The sequence below is a fragment of the Chrysemys picta genome, chromosome 2 (assembly GCF_011386835.1).
Source record: "Chrysemys picta bellii isolate R12L10 chromosome 2, ASM1138683v2, whole genome shotgun sequence".
Taxonomy (NCBI): Eukaryota; Metazoa; Chordata; order Testudines; family Emydidae; genus Chrysemys; species Chrysemys picta.
In genome coordinates, this window is record NC_088792.1 from 35,822,718 (window position 1) to 35,843,889 (window position 21,172).

Consider the following 21,172-nt stretch of genomic DNA (forward strand, 5'->3'; position numbering starts at 1 on the left):
ACCCTGCCCCTTCTGGGGGCCTGGAGCTGGGACCCCGTACTGGTAAGTCTTTTATGTTATTTTCACCCCTGAGTGTGCATACATATATACAATATTTACAAGCAGAGATATGTGCATCAGATCTTTGGTGCAATCTGATGTAGCTCCACTGCAGTCAATGTAGCTTTATAGCAGCTGAGGATCGGGCCCACTACATTGAGTATAAGCAGATTGATAAAATCAGTGAATTAAAAGTCTAGAAAGCTAACAGTCCTTACCTGCTTGAAATCTGGTAATAAATGTTTCCATTTTGTATTTATTTTTTCCATTTTCATATTCTTTACGAGCAACAAAGCCCCTGTAAACTAAAAAGAGGTGGGAAAATTTAAGCTCATCCATTAGGTGATATAGAAGAATATGAAAATAAAGAATTCTTCAAGGAATTATGGCATCAGAACTGAAGTATTCAAACATCATATCTTTCCAGGATGTTTCTACAAAGAAACACACTTTTGAATTGTCAGTCAGGTTTCCAAATTTATGACAAGGAAGCACAAACTGTATAAAATTTGTAAAATCTGGGTCCCCCAGGTCATATTGTAATTATGGAATCAATTAGTATATAAAAAATGTAGATGTTAGAACTTCCAAGAGGATGATGTTCAAAGTTATGCTAAAAGGAGGCTGTTCAATTAGTGATTTCTCAATCAATAGCTTAATTAGTTTTATTATCCAAGGTGGTTAATACATTAATTTTTCACTGGTATATTATGTGACATTGTCAGAGTATGCTGGAATTTTAGGAATAAAATATTATTTATGTATTCACATTCCTTTGTTGTTAAAATTGCCTTTTAAAAGTAACATTGATAGACACCTGTAGTGAAGGGATTATTGTCATAACCTGATTAACCGATTTATTTTCATAAAAATACATAAAACATCAAACACAGAATGCTTTATCAAGTGCAACAGGTTTAAAAGAACAAAATGTAAGAAGCCATATTTCATCCATATGCACATTTATTCTAAAATGCTGTTGAGCTATTACCTGACTGTATTTTAATAGCACTTTCTTCCCTTTTCTCCTTTAATTTTTTGTATCTCTTTGAACCTAGCCACCCTCTGACATAGGCCTGAAACAAAACAATCCTGTCAACCGTCTCCTTTCTCATTAAATTCAACTGCTCCACATGATAGTATTTAAGGAACACCTTAAAGAGAGTAAACAAACAATGATACACAGCATTAATTAAAATGGCCTAGACAGTCCTCTCACAGTGATTCATATATGTACATTAGGCTATTTAGCATCAACAGGAATTCTGTATGACCATCAGAGGAAGAACAAAGCCTTTAGTTCCATTGTTTAAATGATCATTTTTGAAGGTGACAAAGCTAAAATAATTCTGTAATTTGAGTTGGTAACACAAGTGGCCAAAACACTATTTGTATTTTCATTGGAAGACACTTTAATCTCCTAAGTGTTTTCCTCTGATGCATATTTCGCAAAACTAACTCCAGTCTGTTAATGCTTTTGCCCAGTACCTTAAACCCATGCAATTTATTTATTTTTTAATTTGCTTTCAGGGAAGCCTACGCCATAGAAAAACAACCCCCAAAGCAAGACTGGCACAAGTGATACAAACATCAGGCCTGATTCTGCTCTCACATTGGAGTAAATCAGGAGTAACTCCATTGAAGTTAATGGAGTTGTACTGGTGTGAAACCAGTTGCTGTAGGTAGGAGGAGAATCAGTCCCATTGTATCTATTTTTTCAGGCCTTTTCTGACCTCTCCCCTCTACTTCTTTTGTCATAGTCTCTGTCTGTCAGATCCTGCCTCAGTTACATTGGTGTACATCTGGAGTAACTCCATTTAAGTAAATAGTGGGATATAAATTCCCATACCTCCAGTTATTCTCCTTTCCCCATCCCCATTTTCTCCTTTGGTCCCACCTCACAACATGAGAGAGATTGGGCGGGGAGGTGCATCCATGGATCCTTGTCCCAGCCTTCTTTAGAAAAACCTGCCCTAGCAATACCCCTCAGCCTTTGAGGAAGATCTTTCTTCTCTTCTCTGGTAGTCCCATTATGAATCCATTTCTGGTTCATTAGACAGGCGTGAACAAGAAGAGGTGTGGCCATGGAGAAAGGTGCCTCAGACAGGTGTCTCTGCACCTCAGACAGCTTCAGTTCTATGTCTCCCCCTGTCTTTGAATCTTCTGTTCCCCCTCCCACCCCCGTTACCTTCAGAGAAGGGGAGACTTGAGGCTGAAATTGTTTGAGGTGTGGAGACACCAGCTTTTCTCCTACGGCACCTTTTCTGTCTAGCAAACCTCCTGTAGTTTCCCAGCAGGGAGGCCCTTTCTGACAAATCAGGCTAGAAAGGCTGAGGTGGGAGGGAGGCTGATAAATTCTACTGGTGCCATGGGGCAATAATGAGGGAGCAGATATTTATCTCCACCCTAATCAGAGGCTACTCAAGACAATCTGCCACCCTACACAAATCTTCAGTGTGCTGCCCCCCTCCTCATAGGCCTAGGGCAGCAGATTTGGCCTGGCTGCCCCTCAGTCATGATAGATGGGCAGCCAAGCCAAATTTGAATGAGTGGCATGTAATCCAGTGTAAAGAGTTGCAAAACCACTCAAATTTGCTCCAGATACCCCTCCATCATGATGAAAAGGTGACCGGCCAAATCTGTTGCCCTAGGCAGCTGCCTAGTTCATAGGTGCGGGAAGTAGGGGTGCGGGGGGTGCTGCAGCACCCCCGGGGTTTTATGCTGGACCACTGGCCCTGCGCCCTGCTCCCCAGCTGCTGGCTCTGTGCATAAAACCTGGGGGTGTTTCCCGTGCCTATGACCTGCTCCCGGCCCGTCACCCACACTCCGCTCCCCAACCCCTCATCTCACCTGGGGCTCGGGTCCTGGCCGCCAGCACCCCCACTACTAAATATATTCCAGCACAACTGGCCTAGTTTGCTTATAGGTGGCCTCTGTCCATAACCAAATCTTCCCCCACTCTCTACATCTGAGATCATCTGCTGCTAACTCCTCTCCCCCCACTGAGGGACCAGGATTTCAGCCTAATTGTCGGTAAGGGGTGTACAATGAAATAATTTTTTTACGCATGTGAATCAAAAGTAATTCCAGTGAAGTAACCGAGAGCAGAGTTTGCTTAATATCTTTACAAACACATAGTGAAATGTATGCAAAGTATGTGAAAATATTACTTTGGTTTTTCCAAGAACCCAGTTGTCAAGGCGGGCTTTTTCTAAGATAGCAGCACAGGTTTCAGGGCTGACTGGAGGATCATCATTTGTTTTGTAACAGATGAGGTAATACCTAAAAGACAAAAATATGATTATTACAGTAATATGGAATGACTGAAAAATGCAGATGCACGCCATTCATCTAAATGAAACCTAGTTTAAAATGTTTTTGTATGAAGCAATACATAATGTACTAAAAAGAAGAACAAGCCAAAAATCACTGTGTGTTTATATACAGCAATTAGAAACACAGTTAAAGGTGCATGAGAGAGATCTTGTACACCCTGGAGTGTTACCCTGCGTTTTTTAGTTCTATTAACATCACTACAGGACTCTCAGAAAACATGCTGTCTAGTGAGAGTCTTTGCCAGTTCATTGCCTTTACTACTTCGTTGCATGTTGTGGATAATCCTTTTGTGACATTCTGTACCTTGGGGGAGCACCCGGTAACCCCCATATTCCTCATTTATATATAATTGTGATCTTGCATATAAAGCAGGCCTTGTGAGGTATCAGGGAAAAAGTTATGATCTGCTGAAGTCATTTTTCTACCCATATATGCATCTCATTAATGCACATGAAATTATAAGAATTGTGTTGTATGGTTTTCACTAAAATATGCTGTAGGTTTTGAAGGTGCCCAGATACTAGCTCTACAGAGACAATGACCAGGGAGGTAACCAACACCCGGGTGGGGTGCTGCTGAACAGACATCACCAGCTATTGTTCAGCAAGGGAGCTACAATGCAATGACTCAACTGGATGAGGCCACACCAGGGGAATTGCTCAGCCTTGCCTAGAGACTCAGCAATGCCCATCATACATGTCTGGACTTGTGTTGTACAAGCACATAGACTAAGGGTATAAAACAAAACACAGTGGTCACATGCTTAGCCTTTTCTCCTGCCCCACCTATGCTGCAAGCAACATGGACAGTGAAAAGACTTAAGACTCCAACAGAGCAGACTGGCCCAGGTTTCAAGGGTCAAATCTGTGTACTATGAACTGCAATATACAGTGGGGTGAGAAAAACTGCTTAATCTAGATGTTGCCCAGTCTAATAGGGTGGAGAGTTTAGACTTCATGCTTATATTTTATTTTATTTTGGTAACTAACTCTGACTTTTTGCCTATCACTTATAATCACTTAAAATCTATCATTTGTGGTCAATACATTTGTTTTACTGTTTATCTTTACCAGTGAGTTTGTCTGAAGTGTGTGGTAGATCTGCTCAGGTTTTCAAAGGCTAGTGTATATCCATTTTCCATTGATGAAGTGGTGAACCAATGAATAAATCTGCATGGCTCATCTTGAGCAGTGCAAGACGGTATCTTTCTGAGGTTCAGTGCTGGGAGCTGGGGGGATTTGGCTGGTGCATCTCTTTGTGATTCTTGAGTGGCTCTGGGAACATTCATGCAATCTAGCTGGGTGTGGGGCTCCACATGCGGTTGTTCTGAGTGATAACAGCACCTGGAGGGGTTTGCTGCTGGTCACCAGCAAGGCATTGTGAGAGACAGCCCAGGCTGGAGTCAGTTAAAGGGGCACAGTGGCCCCACAGTCCCAGGCTGCACCCCGGGGATCCCATCACACCCTTACATCAGTAACAAAGAACATGTCAATCATTTTTACAGTTGTTTTCTGTTTAAAGATATTCTTTCAAATATTGAATTTTAATATCTCATACCCATGCCTCTGCCACCCCTAGCCTGGGGCCACAAAACTTCAGCTGGTGCAGAAGGTGGCTGCCTACTAACTCCTTGCTGGGAGCATACTGCACGTGTGTTGCAGAGACTATACTGGCTTACAGTTCTTTGCTGAATGCAATTTAAGGTGTTGGTCTGATCTATGAAGCCCTTTACAGTTTGGGTCCTGCATACCTTAGAGCAGTGGTTCTCAAACTTTTGTACTGGGGACCCCTTTCAAATAGCAAGCTTCTGAGTGTGACCCCCTTTTAAATTAAAAACACGTTTTATATATTTAACACCATTATAAATGTTGGATGCAAAGCGGGGTTTGGGGTGGAGGCTGACAGCTCGCAACCCCCTCATATAACCCCCCGACCCTTAGTTTGAGAACCTGTGCCTTAGAGAATGCCTCTCTCTCCTCCTGTTTTAATCGGCATTTGAGATCAGCAGACATGCTCTAAGATGAATGTTCCCTGGATGCATTCAGCTGAAGACAGAGCATTCTTATGAGAGTGTGTAACCTTAGAATTTGCTCCTCCTTTGCTTCAACAGAGTCTCAGTTTGGCACATTGCAAAGACTATTTACCCAGGCTTTTTCTGAGGAGGTAGAAAGTAGTGTGCAGAATTGCAGGTTCTCTCTAAAATCAGTGAATACATTCTATGTCCCTCAAGAAATCTGTGTAACTACCACTGTCTTCTCTTTACCCCTCATCACACGCCATCTTTTGTTTGTTTGAATAGTCACCTAGATATCGCTTTAGATTTAGCTTTGCTAGTCTTTTTATTAAACTTACTCCATATATTTATTATCCTTTACATGCAAAAGCTTTAAATACAATCAACTTTTTCTAGCTTTCTTAGTTTGAGAACAATTATGTGGACACTATGTGTGCCTCCTTCAAGCTTGGCTGTCTTCTTTTCCTGTCATTCAGCTCCTCTGTACACACAAAGCCTGGATTGCTCAGGTATAAATGAGGGCAATATTTTGCCCACAGTATAATAAAAAAAGGAGCGACTGCTTATTGGCTCGGCTAATTTTCAGTCCACTTGACCTCCTTTCCCGTTTTCCCAGGTCTCTGACTGTAAGTCTCAATAAAAAACTGCCAGCTATTTAACAAAACTCCTTGTGCTTTGGGCCAGATCCTCCATGGGTGTAAATCGACCCAGCCTTGTTGAAATCAGTGGAGCGAGAGTGATTTACACCCGTGGAGGATCTGGCTCACTATGCTCTCTGCTTCCCCCCTTTACACTAGCAGTAAAATCTTTAAAAGCAATAACCAAAGCCCCAGACACACCTTGTTCACTTGAAACTACTTTCAACAGCCTTCATCAAGCTGTGCTTTTCTGACACAGTCATGCCCCCCCAGTGTGCTCTCCCGAAACAAACTTATCAAACCATCAGCTTGTTCTTCTTCTGTGTCTCTGTCATCGGCTGTCTACTTCTAGTGCCTATTAGTTTTAAAAGCTTCTGTCAGAGTGGGTGTTATCTGCACAATTTCTTCTATTTTCCCCCTGTAAATCTAAGTTCTTATCCAGGAAAATGTCTGGCTTCTACATTTGTAAAAGAGAAATGCAAAATAACTGCTTAATCTCTTACAAGTGAAGACTTTTTTACTTAACATTCTCCCAGTTATAACAAGGGTGAGACTAGTCTCTTAACAAATGAATATTACTTCTCAACTACACTTTAAAAAACAAAACCATGCATTTATGCACTTCTACCTTAATCTTTAATGTGCAATACCCAGATCATCATGTGCCTCTCTGCAAAGCTAGAGGCTGAACTAAGCTGGCTCTCAGGGGCTAGAGATACAGTAATGTGTTTTTAGAGGATGTCATCATTTGCTCCAAATTCTAAGATTTAATTTAAAATATTAAGTTTCTAGCCCTTATAGTTCTGGAGAAAACTTTCAGACTGAGCAGAGTGGTTTCTGCCTGAGTCTGCAATGAGCCTGAAACAATAGGTCAGAGATGTGTGATCTTTCCCTACAAATCAAAATGATGTGTTACCCTCATGTCTGAAATATTCTGTCTGTCCAGTCTAGCTTATGATCTTTGACAAGGACTTTGTCTTTATCTTTGTTTTATACAGCTCCAAGCATGCTGATGACATTCAGCAAACATCAGACAACAATCATAGAAATACGCTCATATGTACATGTACTTACCGTTTTATGAAGTTAGCAAACAGTATGCGATGGGAATAACCCTGTCTCCGAATTCTTGCCGTCTCCAGAATTCCCGTATAGCGCAGCTGTACCAGTACCTTCTCTTTGTCATACTTGTGTGCCTGCCGATCATTGTTTGGCTTGATGCAACGGACAAAATGAGGCTGGCCAACCACCATCTTGGATAATAAATCCATCAGAGAATACTTTAAGAAAACAGAGAAACATTTTCTGTTGTGATACATAAAAGCCTCCTATTGTACAAGCACATCTGTGCATTTGAAATTTCATTTCACATGAGTGGTACTGTAGGTATAACTCCAAATCCATTTAAATTCTGCTAGTGGCTTAATTGTAGACAAATCAAGCTGAAATTCTAGTCTCTCTGACATCGACTATACTTGAGCCAAACATTACCTTCAGGCAAGCACGAATAACAAATTCCCAATCAGTATGTTCCCATAAATTGTAGTAATCTATAGTTCTAATAGCTAATTAAGCACCAGTTTTGTTTTTGGAAGCAGCAGTGTTTTTGATCACAGTTAAAAATACTCCAAAACAAAATGTGTATATTTTTTGCAAGTTTCTTTGATGGCCCATTGCATTGCTATTGATGCTGCTGAACTGCATGAGCCATGGCATGGTCCATATCGTTGAGACTTGGCAAGCCAAGTTCACCTAAGGGACATTGATTCTGACCACAGCTGTCAAAACAGAACGGTATTAAATAAGAAATGCTGTTACAATATGAAATGAATGGTTGTATTGGGATGAGCAAATACTGCAGGATTGGGCCATCTATCGGGGAACTGAATCTCATTATTAGGAAATTAAAAAACATTTTTTCTATGCGCCTGTATTTAATATTTATATAAAGTCCTCATTCATCTCTGAGACAGGAGCTGATGGAGAATACCAGGGAATAAGAGGTCAAGCTAAGGATGGGAAGTTGAAGTGTGGCAAGAAAATAAATGTAACCTTTCCTTTGCTGGGGAGGGAATGAAGGTAACTAAACAGCCCCAAAGCACATCTGGCTAGGCCCATCTTATTCAGCACGTTCCTCTGGTTCTGTTATGGAACCACTGGGTGTAAGTAACTATAGCTGCTTTCCCCAGGAGGAACCTGTGGGGAGATCAGTAGTGGAAACACCAGTTCACAATTCACATTGATCCTTTGCACTGCCCCCACCCAGCCTGTACCCCAGCCTGGCACAGGGAGGTTTGTAGCTTTCCATGCCAGCAGGGCTGAATCTGGACCTCGTGGTCCTGATGGGTTTCTACAGAATTGTTCCATTGCAGATTCCTATAACACACAAATGAAGAGGCTACTTCCTAATTCAAAGTGACTCAAAAGAAAGTAGTAGCCAGGAGTAGTAAGACAGCTGTGTGATAGTAGGCTAGACACCCAACACCAGTGTAGGACTTCAAGCAACATATATTCTGCAATAAAATCTGTATTTCCATTCTGGACAGATGCTGCACTGTGTGTATGGTGCTAAATTAACTATCAATAGTTTGGTGATGAAGCTCAGTCAGCTAGGACAAGATAATGAATACGGAGATTTGCAGATGCATTTCTGAGTCATCTGTAGATTTCTGCATGCGAGTAAGGTAGCAGGATTCAGTCTGAATCCTCTTGTGCCTGCAATGGCAATCACGCTTTGGATAGCAGTTTCCACTGCACCACTGCTGTCAAGATTTAGCTAATCCCAATCCTTGTATCTGTTGCTAGATTTGCTGTATGCAGTGTATCATCAAACAATAACTCATACTCAATGGGGACCCCATCCTGAAAGAAATCTTTCCTGAACTCCCTCTTCTGGCCTTCAAACAACCCCCCTGCCTCCAATAGCTCATCACCAGAAGGAAGCTCCTCACAGACTAGGACACCCAACTCAAAGTGGCACCAGATGCTGCCAGAACAACAGATGCAAAACCTGCAGACATATCTCCACTGCTACAATCAACACCCCCCACAATACACCTTTCAAGATCCATGGTCTTACACGTGCCTATCACACCACGTGGTGTGCCTCATCTAGTGCACGAAATGCCCCAATAACAACTATGTGGATGAAACCAGACAGTCACTGCTCTCACACAGGAAAATGATAAAAACCAAAAACCACTGTATCACCTGTGGGTGAACATGTCACAAAGCAACCACTTTGTATCTGATCTCTCTGTCATCTCCTCAAAGGAAACCTGCCCAACACTTTCAAAAGACAAACCTGGGAGCTTAAATTCATCTCTTTGCTAGAAACTAAAAATCATGGTCTTAATAAAGACATTGGAATTATGTCTTATTACAACAATCTGTAACCCACTAGTCCCCTTTTTTTGTCCTATGACTACAAGGGTGTTAATGGGCCACTTCACCTTGAATGGTCCCTTAGAATATGTTCAAACTACTTACTAAACTATCTCTTTGACCTTGTATTTAGCTGTGACACTCTGAGGGCACATCTACACTTAAAATGCTGCATCAGTGCAGCTGCATTGTTGTAGCGCTTTAATGAAGATGCTCTAAGCTGATGGGAGAGAGAGCTCTCTCGTTGGTGTGGTTAATCCACCTATCCAAGAGGCGGTAGCTATGTCGACAGGAGAAGCTCTCCTGCTAACATAGCGCTGTCCACACAAGCACTTATGTCAGTGTAATTTATGTGGCTCAGGTGTGTGGGTTTCTCACATCCTGAGTGAGTAGTTATGCAGATATAGGGCTGTAGTGTAGACCCAGACCTCAGTACTTTTCCCAGACCTGAGACAGCTCTATGTAACTTGAAAGCTAGTGTCTCTCACCAACAGAAGTTGGTGCAATGAAATGTCTTGCTAGATTTGCTGTTAGTTCACAGAATCATAGAAATTAGAGTGGAAAAACTAGGTTCTCTATTACTCTCTGTCCAGAATGTTAAAAAATATCACCCTAAAAATATCATCCTAATATGGCACTAGCACATTATCTAGTTTATCTCCCTGTTAGTAATAGAAGGTGCTTTATTCTGTCTCCTAAACAAAGTGTCTGTTATTCTTTGCTATTCTTTACCCTGAAAGTAAATAAAATATTTTCATAAGAGGCAGTAGCATAATCTGAGGCACCTTTATGTTTTTGCTAGAAGACGTGAATCAATGGGAGTTGAGAAAGCAGGATCAGGCCCCAAATTAGCCAGCTCAAAGTGCCTTGCTGGAGGAATTAGCATAAAGGAAATATAACTGTACCTGTGGACTTTGGCAGAAGCTGTTTTCAAAGGTAGGTTCTTTATCAGCATTTGCAATATAGCATTTAAGAGCAAAACAACTTGGACTGCATTAATAGCATTTAATTGCAGTGATGCTTAAGGACTATGCAATTGATTATTTTCTTTTATGTTCGATTCTGCATACACTCATCTTCAGCTCTGGAACATGCATTACAATAGCAATGCTCTGCAGGGTATATGCATCACCGGCTGTGAATGCCCAGCTTGTTAGTCAATGTTAGCTTTTATACAGCCTCCATTACTGTAGTATCTGAGCATCTCACATTTTTTAATGCATTATCCTCCCAACTCCCCTGGGAAATAGGGAAGTGCCATTATCTCCATTTTACACATGGGGAACTCAGGCACAGAGATTAAGTGAGGTCTTACAGGAAGTCTGTGGCAGAGCAGGGAACTGAACTGGGCTCACTCTCGCCCCTGGACTATCCTTGCTCTTTCGTTATTCTGGTGGCATAATGCCTGAGTGTTGCACTGAGGGATTAATACCTAATTGTGATTATTCACAGGATTTCATTTGTTTTCAAAAATTTTATGATTTTGTGACTCCGTGTCATTATAATCTGCAAAGGAAGGAAAGACTCATCATAGCAATGTTCTGTGGAGGGGCTGGAGAGCATGGCCACATATACGGCAAGGGAATGGCACTGACAGAGGAGAAGCCAGGGAGCTTGATTCAGTGCATCTCCTCTGCAGCCTCATCACTGAAGTTCCTGTGGAGCACCGGGTGGAAATGAAATCTGCCATCCTCTGCTCAGACCCTGAAAGGGGTCCAATACCATGAGTCCCTGTCCTCCCTTGTGTTTGTCATCCTTGAGGCAAAGCAGTCCAGGGTGGCACAGGGAGGTGTAATTTACATCATCTTGCACCTGAAAGCATGAAGTCTGGGCCTGTGAGTAATTCTACTCCATCAAATGAAACATGAACCATCACATTACTCTAATCTAGGCATATATACTGCACTCATCACTGTGGTATCTATGAACTTCATGAACTCCAACTGCACACCTATTGTCTTTGTGATTGGTTGTCGCTAAAATCACGCATGTGTGCACCTGGAGAGGAAAGTGGTTGCATTTTAAAAGCCGAAAAAAATGCTTACCTACCTTTCATAACTGTTATTCTTCGAGATGTATTGCTCATGTCAGTTCCAAGTAGGTGCGTACGCCCTGTGTGCATGATCGTTGGAAGGTTTTTCCCTAGCGGTACCCATCGGATCGGCTGTGGAGCCCCCTGGAGTGGCTCCTTCATGGCTGTGTATATGGGTCCCGACCCGCTGCCTCTTCAGTTCCTTCTTGCCGGATACTCTGACAGAGGGGAGGCGGGTGGGTCTTGGAATGGACATGAGCAACACATCTCAAAAAACAACAGTTACAAAAGGTAGGTAACCATTTTTTCTTCTTCGAGTGATTGCTCATGTCCATTCCAAGTAGGTGACTCCCAAGCAGTTCCCCGGAGGAGGGGTTGGTGTTCACCGAGTTGCCGACTGAACCACTGCTCTACCAAACGCGGCATTGTCTCTAGCTTGCTGCGTGATGGCGTAGTGCTACGTAAGGGTATGAATAGATGACCACGTCACCACCCTGCAGATGTCCTGACTGGGGATCTGCACCAGGAATGCTGCAGATGAAGCTTGCGCTCTCATGGAGTGTGCAGTCAGTGTTGGGGCTGGAATCTTTGCCAGGTTGCCTGATAGAGGCCGTGATCCAAGAAGAGATTCATTGGGATGAGACTGGCAGACCTTTCATTCTCTCTGCAATGGCGATGAAGGGTTGTGTCGACTTCCTAAATGGCTTTGTCCGCTCAATGTAAAAAGCCAGCGTCTGTCTAACATCTAGGGAATGGAGCCTGAATTCCCTGTCATTAGTATGTGGCTTTGAGAAGAACAGTGGTAAAAAGATGTCCTGATTTGCATGAAATAACCTTAGGGAGAAAAGCCAGATGCAGCCACAATTGTACCTTGTCCTTATAAAACACTGTATAAGGGGGCTCAGACATTAAAGCTTTGAGCTCAGACACTCTTCTGGCAAACGTGATAGCCATGAGAAACACCACTTTCCAAGAGAGGTAAACCAGAGAACAAGTTGCTAGAGATTCGAAAGGGGGCCCCCCCATGAGCCTTGAGAGGACCCGGTTAAGGTCCCATGGGGAGACCTGTTGCCACACCCGGGGGTACAGTCTATCTAGCCCTTTAAGGAAGCGTCCAACCATGGGGTTAACAAATACTGACCGCCCCGCTGCGCCCGGGTGGAAAGCAGAAATATCTGCCAGGTGCACCTTGATTGACAAGTCTGCCAGCCCTTGCTGCTTTAAGCAGAGTAAATAGTCCAGTATAAAGGGGATTGAGGACTGCAGCAGGGGGTGCCCTTCTGTGCGGACCAAATAGAGAACCTTTTCCACTTGGCTAGATAAGTGGCATGAGTGAAGGGCTTTCTACTGCCAAGGAAAACCTCCCTAACCAAATTGGAGCACTGGAGCTTTAACAGGTTTAGCCATGGATTTTCCATGCAGTGAGGTGGAGAGACGCCAGGCGGGGGTGCTGAAGGTGGCCATGGAACTGCGTGATGAGGTCTGGACTCATGGGCAAGGTCATGGGTGTGTCCACCAAGAGGTTCAACAATGTGGAGAACCAGTGTTGGCGGTGCCATGTCGGCGCTATGAGAATCAATGTAGCCTTGTCCTGCCGGGCCTTGAGAGGACCTTGAGGATGAGAGGGAATGCATACAGCAGGTGCCCTATCCACGAGAGGAGAAAGGCGTCCATTATTGAGCCGGTGCTGTGATTCAGGAAGGAGCAGAACTGCTGGCACTTCCTGTTGCCTCGTGTCATGAGATCCCCACCTCAGGAAAATATTGCTGATGACATCCGGTCAGAGGGACCATTCATTGCCATGGAAAGATCTGCTGAGGCAATCAGCCAGTTCATTTTGTGCCCCCGGCAGATACGACGCCTCCAACTGTATTGAGTGGGCGATGCAAAAGTCCCACAACCTGAGGGCTTCCTGGCACAGGGGAGAGGAGTGAGCACGATCCTGTTTGTTTATATAGAACATCACTATTGTCTGTCAACACTGATACACATTTGCCCTGAAGATGGGCCTGAAATGTCTGGCAAGCTAGACGCACCACCTGTGCTCCCTGACATTGATGTGTAGTGATACCTCCGCTTGGGACCATAGGCCTTGTGTTCTGAGGTTGCCCAGGTGCGCTCCCCACCCCAGTGCTGATGCATCCATGACTAGTGACAGCAACCGCTGAGGTTTGGAAAAAGGTACTCCTGCACAGACTGTCTGTGGATCGAGCCACCACTGGAGGGACTCGAGAGCTCAGGGAAAAAGCATGACCAGACTGTCCAGATGGTCCTGGTTTGGTCTATACGCTTGGGCCAGCCACAGCTGGAGGGGACGGAGGCACAGCCTTGCGTGCTGCACCACATAAGTGCATGCTTCCATAAGGCCGAGTAATTTTAGGCAGTTTCTGGCTGTTGTGGTGGGGAACCGGTAGAGACCTTGTATGATGGCGCTCATGGCTAGAAAACAAGACTCAGGCAGGCACACTGGGCCTGGGTGAAGTCCAGGAGGGCCCCGATGAATTCTGTTCTTTGAGTGGGAGCCAGTGTTGACTTCACCATGTTGAGGATGAGACAGATTGAGGAACATTGTACGTACCAGGTTCACGTGTTCCTCCACCTGGGCTCGGGACTGGCCCTTGATGAGCCATTCGTCTAGGTACAGGAAGACTTGCACCTGACGCTTTTGAAGGAAGGCCGCCACGACCGCCATGCACTTGGTGAACACCCAAGGTGCTGCCGATAGGCCGAAGGGGAGGACCATGAACTGATAATATGCGCTGCTGACCACAAATCGCAGAAACCATCTCTGGAAAGGGATTATGGAGATGTGGAAGTACCCATCCTTCAAGTTGAGGGCAGCGTACCAGTCCCCTAGATCCAGAGAGGGAATGATGGAGGCCAGGGAGACCATGTGGAACTTCAATTTCTTCATGAATTTGTTGAGGTTTCGCAGGTCTAAAATGGGCCTGAGCCCACCTTTGGCCTTGGGGATTAAGAAGTAACAGGAGTAGAATCCCCTGCCCCGAACTCCAGGGGAACCTCCTCTACCGCCCCACCCCAACTGTAGGAGTGTTTGCACCTCCTGCACTAGAAGTTGCTTGTGAGAAGGGTCCCTGAAGAGGGATGGAGAGAGTGGGTGGGAGGGCAGGAGGGAGCAGAATTGGAGAGAATATCCCAATTCTACCATGCTCAGGACCCAATGGTCTGAGGTTATTTGAGCCCAGGCACGGTAGAAATGGGGTAGACAGTTCACAAAGGAAGGGGAAGGATCCAGGTATTGAACTGGTGCTCTGTCTTGGGCACATCTTCAAAAGTTTGGCTTTGCGCTTGAGGGCTGCTTAGCTAAGCCCTGCCCTTGGCTGGAGGAGGCCTGAGATGAGCGCCTCCTATTACTTCTGCCCCACTTCCTACTGTAGTCCTGTCTAGGAGGGGCAAGGTAGAATCATTGGGCAGCCCGGTGCTTAAATGGTTTTCTTTGTGGGGCTGGTGTTTGCAGCCCCAAAGACTTGAGGGTCACCCGTGAATCCTTAAGGCTATGCAGCCTCAAGTTTGTCTGCTCTGCAAAGAGGCTGGAGCAGTCGAAGAACAGGTCCTGAATTGTGTTCTGGACCTCATGCGGCAGTCTGAGACCTGTAGCCAAGAGCTGCATTTCATAGCTATGGCCGTGCCCAGAGTGCGGGTGGCCGAGTCAGCTGAGTCCAGGGTGGGCTGAAGAGAGGTCCTGGCGACCTCCTCCAGAACCGCCCCAGACTCTGAGCAGGAGTCAGCTGGCAGCAATTCCTGGAATTTGGCCAGAGAGCCACAGGAATTATAAGCATAGCAGCTCAGGACCGCTTGCTGATTTGCTATGCGAAGCTGGAGCCCCCCAGTGGAGTAGACTTTCCGACCAAAGAGGTCCAGCTACTTAGCATCCTTAGATTTGGGGGTAGGGTCTGGTTGCCCCGGCACTCTTTGTGGTTCGCTGCCTCCACCACCAGGGTCTTGGGCTGTGGGTGGGTGAAGAGGTGCTTTGGAAGGCACAAAGTGTTTGCGCTCTATGCCCTTGGCTATTGGTGGGATAGAGGCGGGTGTGTGCCACAGCACCTTGGTGGTATTCTGTATGGTTCTGATGAGGGGCAGAACCACCCTCGAGGGCCCATCAGGGGCCAGAATATCCACCATGGGATCCGTATCCTCAGAGACCACCTCTGCCTGCAAGTTCAGGTTCTGGGCCACCCTCCCGAACAGGTCTTGATGGGCCCCAGTGTCCATAGCAGCCAGAGTGGTGGAGGTGCCTGCTACTGCCTCATCCAGGGAGGATGAGGACGATGCCCTCGGAGGCACAGGGTCCTCTTGCCCCTCTGGCTGGGGCTCCTTGCGCTGCTTGAGAGGTGCAGGAAATGGCAGCAGCTGCTTTGGTGCCAGTGCCTGTTCTGGTGCTGACGTCCTTGTCAGTCTGGGCTTGTGCATCCCTAACCCGGGGAGGCTCCTGTGCTACAGATGTGGCCGATGGTGGGATTCGCGCCTCCGATGTCACCAACAGGGCCATGGAATCCGTGCCTTGGACTTGGCGATAGGCCCACATGGTGTCCAGAAAGGCCACTGCGTCGGTCCCTGTCACTGCGGAGGCCAGGACATTACAGGCCCCGGCTGCCCTTTGTCTTCCCTAGGGTGGTGCTGGAACTGGTGCTGGGAGCGGGGCCGGCTCTGCCTGGAAGCATAAGAGTCCGCCTCTGACTCTGAAGAGAAGTCCGAATCTGACAAGGGTGGGGCAGATCGAGATGGTGCCAGGGATCAGTGCCGTGGTGAAGGCGATCGGCACCACATCCTAGTGGGCTTGCCCTTATGCCAGATTGGCGTCGGTGCCAAGGATGTTGCCAGTTCTGGAGCCGGAGCCTGAGCTGGCAAGTGTGCACCTGCCCGGGGAGTGGGAAACTGTGCCGTCATGGCGATCAACTCCCTGCCCGCCTCAAATGTGTCCGGTGTGGAGGGAGCATTCAAGTCCTCCTCCAAATCTTCCTGCCCCCTGTCAGCTCTCTTTTTCTTCTGTGGCACTGGCGATTGCAAGCGGTGCCTCACATTAGAGATGATCCTCGGTGCTGGGGAATGGCAGTGCCGTGGCCCTTTGCATGAGTCCTTCCTCAGTGCCGAGGCTTCCCGTAGCGAGACCTGGACGTTGTGCACCAAAGCGCCCGGTTGGACACCACATGGGGCGGGTGGGGTTGAACAGCTGACTCCATTAGAAGGAGCTTTAAGCAAAAGTCCTGCTCCGTCTTAGTTCTGGCCTTAAAACCCCTGCAGATTTTACACCTGTCGGACTGGTGTCCCTCCCCGAGACACTTTAGACAGGAACTGTGTGGGTCTCCCTTCGGCATGGCTTCAGGCAGGACCCGCACAGCTTGAAGCCCTGAGACCGAGGCATGCTCCAGTCCCGGGACGGAAACAAAGTAGTGCGTGTGGGGGGGGTAACTTCAGCTAACTACTACACTTATAACTAACTAAAACTTTCAAACTATTTACAGGGAGAAAAAGAGAGTCCACTACGGAGTCACTTGCTAACACAAGAGAGGAGCTGTTCCAACAACCGTCACTGGTGGTAAGAAGAAACTGAAGATGCAGCAGGTCGGCAGGAACCTATATACACGGCCATGAAGGTGCCACTCCAGAGGGCCCCACAGCCAACCCAACGGGTACCGCTAGGCGCGCACACACCTAGTTGGAATTTACATGAGCAAGCACTCGAAGAAGAACAATAAATATTAATTCTACTCCAGCATAACATAAGAAAAGAGCTGGTGTCTTACTCTAAAATAAGAAGCGACTGTCTGTGTTTTCATATTGGTCGTCTCTCTTGGATGAGCTGTAGTATCTTCAGTTTCATTCTATACAGATCAAGAAAGAAAATGACACTTATCTTTACAGAGCCAGAGTTTATTTTGCAACATCCCAACAAAGTGCCCTTTAAAAGAACACCACTAATAAAAAGAAATATGTATTCTACACTGCAAAGGCTATTGAATAATCACTAGCAAAATCAGAATTGTTGCACAAGCACGTTACACTACTTTGTCACATGCTACACACACACTCACACACACACAGACACACACACACACATACTGAGGACACAGTTTGATAACTGAACATCCAGGTAACTGTCACAAATAATGTGATAAGAGGAGACAATTTATTTTTTATATCAAGGACTGCTGATGTCCTGAACATAATTTCAGCATCACTGTTATTTTGGTTATTCTCTACAGAACATGACCATACTCCACACAAATTAGAGAAAATATTTTTAATTTCTCCTTTTAACTATAATAGTAAAGTTAAGGAAATATTTTTTTCTGAAGTAGTTATAAAACTATAGTCAGAAAGAAGGGAAATTGTAGGTTTTTACCTCACGGAAGGAATACGAATTGCACAACACAAAGATATCCAGCTAAACAGAAAAGAAAATAGGAGAGGGAGAAAAACCAAGGAAGGGGTTACTTGCTTACTTTCAGTAGCAATAACAACATTGCCTTTGTCTACTTTAAATGAGGGTTCAAAACACTGCCGTGAAATTAGGTTTCTTACCTTCGTACGACTGATTGATTTTTGGGGGGTCCACATCTGGTAGTTTATTGCACTTTTGCTTTTGGTATGTGCCAGGTTACCTAAGGAATGATGAGAGGAGACAACCTGCTAAAAAATTTATATTTCACTTACACTAAAAAAACACATTATCCACGTACCTGGTGGTACGTCTATATAAACCCTTGCTCCTATGTGTCTCTTTATTTCCCTTCTAGCTTTTGGTACTGAACTTTGAGAAAGCCATCTGAGGAGATGAAACAAGGGCTCTACATTTCTTACTCTGCACTTACATGAAATGCTAAAGCAAACACAAAACAAAACACATCTGCCCCAATCAGGAAGCCACTCACTACAAACCTAATGCTCATAAGGCCCCTTCAGACTGCGGTAGCAGATAAAGTTGCCTTAGAGTAGGTGCAAAAATAATTTACATCCCTTTTAAGGCACTTTTCCACTGCCAGAATGATGCAAAGGGGTTTTAGTGTAAATGGAAACCAGTCCCTCTGGATCAAGCAAAATTCCCATTATGACTTCCAGAACTGGCTGCATTACAACAGTTTAAGCTGACATGGATCTTCTAAAGGAATATGGAAACGCCTTATGAACTTTTAGCAATTGCACTTTTGTGTTGATAGAATCAACCATTCTAGCAACCTAACATTGTTTTAGTTTCCAAAATGCTCTTTCTGGAGTCTGCAATGTACAAATTGTGCTCAGGAACTACAGTGGTGTGTGGACAAAACCTGGGTAGGCAGATACAAACATAATTCACTACTGACTAGTGTGGATTATGTGACCATATCAAGTACTACCTAACAATGTCAATAGATTTTTTTATTCTCTTTAAAACATTTTTTTAAAAAGCTCTCTCACTTTAAAAAATGGACCCACAATCCATATATTAATAACTCTTATATCCTGACAAAAGCCAAGGTCACAAAAACATTCAGAGATAAGTCTGCCACATCCTGATACTGCAAAGTTGTGCTTACAACACCGTCAGTCTCTGAACAGAGTGTAATCTTAAGGTCAATGGGCCCAGTTCTACTAACAGATAGAGAGAGGCAACAGAAGTTGACTCAGAGGAAGTGCAGCTTTGCACCTCATATATGTTTCACTCTATATGCATCCGAAGAAGTGGGCTGTAGTCCACGAAAGCTTATGCTCTCATAAATTTGTTAGTCTCTAAGGTGCCACAAGTACTCCTGTTCTTTTTGCGGATACAGACTAACACGGCTGCTACTCTGAAACTTTGCACCTCAGTGGGTTATAATGCCAGGATAAAATTGCACGTGAAGGATGTTGTGTCACAGTGAACTCTGAATTGTCCTGCTTCTATTGACTTCAAATAGAACTGACTTGCTGTTCTTATTCAGGCAAAATTCCTTCTGTAATCAATAAGAGTTTTGCCTAAGAAAAGACTTCAGGTTACTGTAAGATACAATAAAATTTAGAGCATTATCTGTGAGACCTTCTCTACTATTCAGTCTAGCTTTCCTGTTCAATTAGAAATACAGCTCCCACATGATTGTACAGGTAACTGCAGGAGAAAACATATATATTTTCTGACACAGGTGCATTGGAGCATATACAACACAATGTAAAAATATATCCTGTTTAAAAATGACAGAACATACTCTGATCATTAGTTCCATGGCACAGTATAAAGAGATGACACGAGATGATATTGGGTTTCTAAACTGTAATTTTGGAGAAACTTACGTATTCTGTTTAGTTTCTAGCATTGGATGAAACCCACCCCCGTTGTGTAATATCATTTGAGAGCCAGACAAAAACCAGGAGTGGTCAGTACTGAGAGGTTAGTTATCTGGATTAGAAAGATCTGCCACAATTACTGGTACATTACCTGTTCTGGTAAGAGGATGGGTTACCAGCTGTCTAGTCAGATTGTTTTCTGATGACCGCAACAGCAGCACAATGTCAGCTGGCAACGTATTTCTGTTTTTGGCTAAGAATCCACTTGCATTATAAAGAACCTGTTTAAAAAGTGCATTTATCGTTATGCAGCTTTTCTTTATGCATCAGATACTGCTTGCTACTGTAGCTTCAGGACTTTCGGAATGGTAGCCTAGTTGTAAGTACTCTAAAATGTGGCCTGTAATATGTCAACAGACATAATAGCTTTTCAGTCATAAGGGGCAGTAATTCAGCCTTCTCTTTTGGCCACTGCTAGCTTTAATTTTTAATATGTAGAGACATTAAGATGATAATCATGAAAGAAAAATGTGAAGATGGTGACTAATCCCCGCAGGAGTCATGAAACATTTGTTCTTCACAGTGTACAGGTATTTGCAGTACACTTAACATCTCTTCTTAGAGATCTATTAACGGGAGATTTTCAAAGGCACCAGGGTCAGTTAAGTGCCCAGTTCTCATTGAAAAAAAATCAATGAGAGCTACGCATCTAACTCAGAAAGAAGAACAGGAGTACTTGTGGCACCTTAGAGACTAACAAATTTATTAGAGCATAAGCTTTCGTGGACTACAGCCCACTTCTTCGGATGCATCCGAAGAAGTGGGCTGTAGTCCACGAAAGCTTATGCTCTAATAAATTTGTTAGTCTCTAAGGTGCCACAAGTACTCCTGTTCTTCTTTTTGCGGATACAGACTAACACGGCTGCTACTCTGAAACCTGTCATTATGCAAGGTACTGCATCTAACTCAGAGTTGTCTCTGAGAATCTCCCCCAACATTGATAAAACAACAACAAATAAATTTACGTTCTCTTACCTTTCCTGCATAATGGTAAATCCCAAAAGTTAGGTCTACTCTTTTGGGTCTCCAAAAGTATTTTGACTTCAAGTTATCTTCAAATTTTTCTGTAAGCAGATACACAGTTTGTCTTACTGGAGTAATTGTACAAAAATAGTGATGAGTCCACAGCAGTTTACTCAAGTAAGGAAACTAAACTGGCTTTTCAGGCAGATGCAGAAACAGACTCACATTTTTTAAAGAGAAGGAGAAAGAACCATCAGGATGGCTGTATGGCTAAGGCACTGGACAAGGACTCAGTGGTTCTTGCGTCAATTATTGGCTCTGCTACAGACTTTCTGTGTGACCTTGGACAAATCACTTAATCCCTCTTTGCTTTACTTCCCCATTTGTAAAATGAGGATAATAATCCTTTCTATTTTACAGGGATGTTGCGAGGATAAATTAATTGAT

At 44.4% G+C, this 21,172-nt stretch overlaps 1 protein-coding gene across 2 annotated transcripts in view; it reads right to left on the reverse strand.

Annotated features, from left to right (window-relative positions):
* The window catches only part of MYO3A (myosin IIIA), a 200,148-nt gene that overhangs the window by 35,701 nt on the left and 143,275 nt on the right, over positions 1 to 21,172 (reverse strand). Inside the window, exons 22-30 of one of the 2 annotated variants that reach the window (XM_005302809.3) lie at positions 20,738 to 20,826; positions 19,854 to 19,983; positions 17,987 to 18,066; positions 17,808 to 17,849; positions 17,209 to 17,286; positions 7,102 to 7,307; positions 3,210 to 3,321; positions 1,031 to 1,193; positions 258 to 344 (exon numbers count right to left, since the gene is read on the reverse strand). In XM_005302809.3, coding sequence (XP_005302866.2) covers positions 258 to 344; positions 1,031 to 1,193; positions 3,210 to 3,321; positions 7,102 to 7,307; positions 17,209 to 17,286; positions 17,808 to 17,849; positions 17,987 to 18,066; positions 19,854 to 19,983; positions 20,738 to 20,826 — 987 coding nt within the window. The remainder of the gene's footprint in view (positions 1 to 257; positions 345 to 1,030; positions 1,194 to 3,209; positions 3,322 to 7,101; positions 7,308 to 17,208; positions 17,287 to 17,807; positions 17,850 to 17,986; positions 18,067 to 19,853; positions 19,984 to 20,737; positions 20,827 to 21,172) is intronic. The other variant, XM_065586866.1, reaches the window with a different exon arrangement.